Source organism: Oncorhynchus masou, chromosome 13, assembly GCF_036934945.1.
Source record: "Oncorhynchus masou masou isolate Uvic2021 chromosome 13, UVic_Omas_1.1, whole genome shotgun sequence".
NCBI lineage: Eukaryota > Metazoa > Chordata > Actinopteri > Salmoniformes > Salmonidae > Oncorhynchus > Oncorhynchus masou.
The window spans coordinates 64,578,810-64,586,106 of record NC_088224.1 but is presented as its reverse complement, the minus strand read 5'-3'; the positions used below and the strand labels follow the sequence as shown (position 1 = coordinate 64,586,106).

The 7,297-nt window shown below is 42.9% G+C and overlaps 1 protein-coding gene across 1 annotated transcript in view; it reads right to left on the bottom strand.

The window, feature by feature from the left end:
- Window positions 1-2,666: 2,666 nt before the first annotated feature.
- myo7aa (myosin VIIAa) overlaps window positions 2,667-7,297 on the bottom strand; it is a 62,764-nt gene continuing 58,133 nt past the window's right edge. The window contains exons 41-49 of the mRNA XM_064984726.1: window positions 7,195-7,297; window positions 6,907-7,020; window positions 6,401-6,488; window positions 6,083-6,189; window positions 5,261-5,446; window positions 4,924-5,040; window positions 4,668-4,751; window positions 4,393-4,512; window positions 2,667-4,172 (exon numbers count right to left, since the gene is read on the bottom strand). The exon at window positions 7,195-7,297 is cut by the window's right edge and continues 3 nt beyond it. Coding sequence (XP_064840798.1) covers window positions 4,080-4,172; window positions 4,393-4,512; window positions 4,668-4,751; window positions 4,924-5,040; window positions 5,261-5,446; window positions 6,083-6,189; window positions 6,401-6,488; window positions 6,907-7,020; window positions 7,195-7,297 — 1,012 coding nt within the window. The 3' untranslated portion in view covers window positions 2,667-4,079. The remainder of the gene's footprint in view (window positions 4,173-4,392; window positions 4,513-4,667; window positions 4,752-4,923; window positions 5,041-5,260; window positions 5,447-6,082; window positions 6,190-6,400; window positions 6,489-6,906; window positions 7,021-7,194) is intronic.

Genomic DNA, 7,297 nt, shown 5'->3' with positions numbered 1-7,297 from the left:
GGTAGAATTGCACTCCACCTTGCTTGCATTAGAGACCGCTAGGCTATACAAATACCATGCTATCATGAATCAAAACTTATATTTGGTCCCAACAATGATTCAAAGGTATCAAACACTCTGAATGTAATTGTTGTTAAATAGCAAAAGGCTACATAGTATTTCTGGTCGTTTTCTGTTTAACAGGATGACCATTTTGTTTGAATGTATGAGCCTTCTCAATGTTTACTGTACCTATTTTCTGAATGTAAAGGGTAATACCTGATATTAAACATCTTTAAAGGGTTGAGTTGGTTGTTTATTCATTGATTAACCCATTTGATTCCATGTCCACAGTATAACGCTACTTCTGTTACTCCAGTTGAAAAAAAATACATCGACCCACTATCCTCGTCCAATCATCTTTATTGTTTTTACAAAAACAGACACCTCGGCTGGGATTCAATCTGAGTGCTCTAATCAAAATTGCGGTTTTTAAAGGCAATGCTACCTCATTTACGGAGATCCTATTTTAAGGTAACTACTGCAGATGTCTGCTCAATTGGAAATTCCCTTTAAATGTCAAGCACGGTTTCTGATTTGATCCTGGCCCTCATTGGGGGGTGCAGAGCAGAGGCGGGGTAAGGAAAACTATACTAACGCCATCTCTGTCGGTAGCTCCACCGTCATCATGTCTTCTGTCCAAACAGTAGAGCAACACAGCTGCTGTAGTAATGCTGTAGTAATATTACCCAGACAGACCGGGGACACTTTGCATCCTAAATGGCACCCTATTCCCTAAATAGTACATTTATTTTGCCCAGAGCCTTATTATTTTCTTACCAGGGACCGTAGGGCTCTAGTTAAAAGTAGTGCACTATATAGGGAATAGGGTGCCATTTGTTGTAAACCACACATAGAGCTTTATAGTGGAAATTCACCCAGAACTCTGTGTTGCTAGTGTAAACTGCATCCCCTCAGGACTATAGATTCACTTCTTATACAAACCATAGTTTCACTAAATGGACAGATACTTTACACAATGTAAATATAAAATAAGTACCAAAAATCTTAAACAAAAACCAACCAATTCAACAGCAGACAGACAGGTTAGTTAGGGCTGGAGGGAAGTTCTGCTCCTCTGTGCAGAACAGGAGAAACAGACAGTAACACCAGCATCCTGCCTGAACACCACACAACTAACACATACAGTGGTTTGCAAAAGTATTCACCCCCTTGGTGTTTTTCCTATTTTGTTGCATTACAACCTGTAATTTAAATGGATTTTTATTTGGATTTCATGTAATAGACAAACACAAAATAGTCCAAATTGGTGAAGTGAAATTAAAAAAATAACTTCAAAAATGTCTTAAAAAAAACCCGGAAAAGTGGTGTGTGCATATGTATTCATCCCCTTTGCTATGAAGCCCCTAAATAAGATCTGGTGCAACCAATTACCTTGTATATATACACCTGTTCTGAAAGGCCCCAGAGTCTGCAACACTACTAAGCAAGGGGCACCACCAAGCAAGCGGCACTATGAAGAGCAAGGAGCTCTCCAAACAGGTCAGGGGCCAAGTTGTGGAGAAGTACAGATCAGGGTTGGGTTATAAAAAAATATCAGAAACTTTGAACATCCCATGGAGCATCATTAAATCCATTGTTAAAAAAGTGAAAGAATATGACACCACAACAAACCTGCCAAAAGAGGGCCACCCACCAAAACGCACAGAGCAGTGAAGGATGGCATTAATCTGAGAGTCAACAGAGACCAAAGATAAGCCTGAAGGAGCTGCAAAGTTACACAGCGGAGATTGGAGTATCTGTCCATAGGACCACTTTAAGCCGTACACTCCACAAAGCTGGCCTTTATTATGGAAGAGTGGCCCGAAAAAAATAAGCAAACGTGGGAGACTCCCTAAATATATGGAAGAAGGTCAGATGGTCAGATGAGACAAAAATGTAGCTTTTTGACCATCAAGGAAAATGCTATGTCAGGTGCAAACCTAACACCTCTCATCATCCCAAGAACACCATCCCCACAGTGAAGTATGGTGGTGGCAGCATCATGCTGTGGGGATCTTTTTCATCAGCAGGGACTGGAAAACTGGTCAGAATTGAAGGAATGATGGATGGTGCTAAATACAGGGAAATTCTTGAGGGAAACCTGTTTTAGTCTTCCAGAGATTTGAGACTGGGATGGAGGTTCACCGTCCAGCAGGACAATGACCCTAACCATTCTGCTAAAGCAACACTTGAGTGGTTTAAGGGGAAACATTTAAATGTCTTAGAATGGCCTAGTCAAGGCCAGACCTCAATCCGATTGAGTATCTGTGGTATGACTTTAAGATTGCTGTACACCAGCGGAACCCATCCAACTTGAAGGAGCTGGAGCAGTTTTGCCTTGAAGAATGGGCAAAACTCCCAGTGGCTAGATGTGTAAAGCTTATAGAGACATACCCCAAGAGACTTGCAATTGCAATTGCTGCAAAAGGTGACTCTACAAAGTATTGAATATGGGGGGAGGTGAATAGTTATGCACGCTCAAGTTTTGTTTTTTTGTCTTGTTTCTTGGCTGTTTCACAAAAAAATATTTTGCAACTTCAAAGTGGTAAGCATGTTGTATAAATCAAATGACGCAAACCCCCCCCCCCCCCCCCCCAAAAAAAAAATATATTTTAATTCCAGGTTGTAAGGCAACAAAATATGAAAAATACCAAGGGGGTGAATACTTTTGCAAGCCACTGTAGTTTGCGTCCCAAATGACTCCCTATATAGTGCGCTACTTTTGACCTGGGCACTATAAAGGGTATCATTTTGACGTAGGGTATAGAACTCTTCATACAGAACTCATCCATGGATCAGGTGTTTTCCAGCTGAGTCAGGTCTAGACCTGGTTCAACTAAGGATTGTAGGGAACTTTGCAACCCTAGTTCTAGTGAGTATGACAAAGGCCATTGTTGAGTTAAACACGTCTCATAGAGCTACAGCACATAGATCTGCAAAAAAACTACAGATAATGATCCTTTCTGGTCAAACACTAATGCTCTATGTTAAAACTCCAGGGCAGCCAGTCCACCCGAGGCTTACAGCAGACAGACAGACCTCTGAACTAAAGCCTAATTATACCATAAGCAAGTAGGCAACACAATAACATCTTGCAATGTGTTGAGTCACCACTCCCGAGGCTGACCGTTTGCATATTTCTGCTACTCAAGTACACAGAACTGCCACTTTGCAAAGCTTGAGTTGCATACTTGCGTAGGCTCTGTATAAATTAGCTTTAACTCTGATGATAAAAGACACAAAAACAAACACAAGAATAATATAAAAAACCACAGACTGTCCAGAACTGCAGTGGCCTGTCACATAGACTATCATGCTGCTTCTGAAACAGAGGCAACTGGCTTAAAATACACATTAAATAAAAAACAACAACAGTTAAGGCTTAAAAAAAAACTAAAAATATACCTATGTATTGACGGTTCAGTGAAAATCTATTCAGCTACAATAAGAGCATGCAAACCTCTTTTCTTCCAGGTCTGTGTATTAAAGCTTTTTATGGTTATTTTACTCAGTAAGTTAACTTAATTCTTCTTTTTGTAACTACTTAATTGTCTAGCTAAAGTACCCAATCACATGGCTCTCCATTCAGTCTGTCCATCCAATGATTGGTTATTAACAAGCGTCTTCTTGTTAATAGACTGCCAACTCTTCAGTTTGAACGAAATGTTCCAAAAACACAAATTTAACTGTGTGTGTGTGTGTGTGTGTGTGTGTGTGTGTGTGTGTGTGTGTGTGTGTGTGTGTGTGTGTGTGTGTGTGTGTGTGTGTGTGTGTGTGTGTGTGTGTCTGGGAAGATAAAGGGGCGTGGCTTAGAGGTAGTCATCTTCACTGGAAGGCTCGTCGTCAGGATCGTTGCTAGGGTTGTTGCTTGAGACGTTGCTAAGGTTGTTGCTATGGGCATAGCTGGAGGCAGTGCTAGAGGATGGGCTGCGGCTCATTCTCCACACCTGGTTAGAGAAGCTCCGCCCCCAGCTGCAGGGCTGGCCAACAGGTCGCAGTATTCTAATAAGCTCTGCAGCTTCCTGCCAATAGGAAGTTCACTTGCTGTGTCCCCGCCCAGTTCTCTGTTTACTCATGGTGGTCAACATCTGACTGATGTAGGAAGTGAGGAGGTCATCCATCTTATAGCCCTGAAAACACACACACACACACATCTGAGTGTTTTCATCAAGTGCGTGTGTGAGTGCGTGTGTATGTGTACATGTGCGTACGTGAGGGCATGTGTGTTTTTTAGTGTGTGTGTGTGTGTGTGTGTGTGTGTGTGTGTGTGTGTGTGTGTGTGTGTGTGTGTGTGTGTGTGTGTGTGTGTGTGTGCGTGCGTGCGTGCGTGCGTGTGTGTGTGTGTCTCACCAGTGAGGTCTCACACAGCAGCTTGCTACCCCTGACCAGGTTGCCGATGGTGATGTGGAAGTAGGTGTTACCGCTGCTCCAGTTGGAGATCTTAGTGAATGGGTGGGTGGTCAGGATGTCCTGTTGTAGACATACACACACACATCAGTGAAATACCAGGTAACACATGTTCACAGACAAACACCTAGAGAAAGAGATGAGAGGTCATGTAACGCACACACAGGACATTTCCCCTTGGGAATTAACAAAGGACCTAACTACACACACATACACACCTTGGTCTTTGGGTCTATAAGGCTGACTCCCTGCTTGTTGATAGCAATCAGGAGGATCTCTGGGAAGTTGGGCTCTGTGGTTTGCTGAACAGAGAGAATATCAGACTGACTGAGAGGAGGTACACAATATTCGATAGACCAACAGACAGACAGACAGACCGACCGACAGTCAGACATCCCAGACAGACCAGACAGACAGATAGTATCGTTACCCCATTTTAAGATTGAGAATGACATCACTAAGCGGCATGGTTACCTTGACTTCGAAGAAGGCGGATCCGAACGTGGCCCATTTGAAGATGATCTTCAAGAAGTGGAGTTTGGCCTCTTCCCTGGACTTACCAGCCTGCTTATTGAAATAAGCTACTACAGACTACAAACACACACAGATATGGACGCATGTATGCAAAGTCACAAACACACACACAGCCACACACCAAAAAACAGAGACAAAAAAAACAATAAAACAGCTGATTAGGTCACAGATAAAGATACTCTGAACGCAGTAGTCAATCATGAGGAAGACTGCCATTAAGAATAGAGTCAGGGCAGCAAATTAGAGCTCAGGAGAGTTGGGAGAAGTCTCGTCTCACCCGTTTCCAGTCATCTGGGGAGAGCTGGCGAATCAGGTCCTGCGGCACCAGCTCCCGGAGGATCTTGGGTATTGAGGGGAAGTGTGACTTGTCGTCTTCGTACTTCACCCTGTAGATCAACGCTCCCAGCTGGAACACCTCGTCACGACTACACTTATGGTAACCACGGAGATACTTAGGCAGTTCCTAGCAACCAAAGGGCAAAAATGACCAGTTACAATCTCACTCCTACTTACTTTTAGCTGTTCCTAAAATCAGAACAGATCATGGCAAAAAGTGTTTTCCGTGGTCTTGGAATTCTATCCAGACCAGCTTGAAATCCCAGAATCTTGTTTCCTTGGAGGAGTTTAAAACGTTTGTTGACTCACATGTTACTGAGGAAAGTGATTGTAATTAGGACTTGATGCGGTGGTACGTATAATATATATATTGTTTTTATCTATGACGATTTTATGTTTCTGTAATTGAAATGTATGTGTCTACATCAACATTTTTTACTTTTTTTTATGGCGTGTCTATGTCTGTAAGTTGTTACAGTATGTCTGATATTTGTCTCAAACATTGTTCCCCCATGCTGCTGTTTTGGTTGGACCAGGTCTCTCTTGAAACATTGATTTGTACCTCAATGAGACTAACCTGGATAAATAAAAGGTAAAAACTAAATATTCCTGGAGATCACATTCATGGTAAACGCTGTAGGGGTCGGCGCAAGCCATAACAACAAAATTGTCAGGGTTTTAACCTGGGAAGTTTACTTAGGACAAGTGGAACCAGTTCCGTTACACCCCCACCCCCCCCCCCCCCCACCCCCACCCCTCCTACCTGGTAGTAGTGGAAGATGGAGTCAGCGAAGGAGTCTTTACCAGGAACAGTGTTGGTCCACAGCTTCTTCATGAAGAACACCTGGTAGGTCAGAGACGGTACGATACCTACACACACACACGTTAAAGTCATTAAAGGGATAGTTCATATTAAACAGAAGGTACATATTAAAGGGATAGTTCATATTAAACAGATAGTACATATTAAATGGATAGTTCACGTTAAAGGGATAGTTTGTATTAAAGGGATAGTTCATATTAAACAGAAGGTACATATTAAAGGGATAGTTCGCTCTAGATCATAGTTTTTATGACATACCATCTTTAGAGGGCCGGGCCTTCTTGATCCAGTCTGTGAGGTGTCTGACAAAGTCAAAGAAGAAATCTCCCTCTGGTACACTTATCACCTACAACACACACACACATACACACACCACACACACATACCACACACACCACACAAACACACACACAGAGGAGTTGAGGCATGTTGGAGATCATCAACTCTGTGATATATTGTGGGTCAATTGTGAATGACTGATTGATCTACAAATAATAATGAGTAGTTATTTATGATCATCCAGGTGATTTGTAGATCAGACAGTCAGCTGCTGCCTGCTAAATCTGCTGCATCGACGAACAAGGCATTAGTGTGCATTTGTTTGTGTGTGTGTGTGTGTGTGTGTGTGTGTGTGTGTGTGTGTGTGTGTGTGTGTGTGTGTGTGTGTGTGTGTGTGTGTGTGTGTGTGTGTGTGTGTGTGTGTGTGTGTGTGTGTGTGTGTGTGTGTGTGTGTATGTGTGTGTGTGTGTGTATGTGTCTGTCACCTTGTCGGAGATCTTTACGAACAAGCTGAATCCTTCGGGTGATTTGAGCAGCAGGCGAGCAGAGATCGCCAAACAGAAGTCTTTAGCCTTGGTGCTGGACTCCACCTCAAATGCCTGTCAAATACACACACCAGCCAATCACAGCACAGTAAACACCTGTCAATCACATACACCAGCCAATGACAGCACAGTAAACACCTGTAAATCACAAACAGGAATAAAGCCAGAAAGATAGTCTGTGTGTGTGTGTGAGTGCGTGTGAGTGTGTCAGTGTGTGCGTGAGTGTACCTCATCAGTATCGTCAGGGAAATAGACTTTGTGGAAGATCTGGGTGGTCTTATGTTGGATGGCCTCTACCTCCACTAGGTGGGGAGGGTACTTCCTCGAGCCA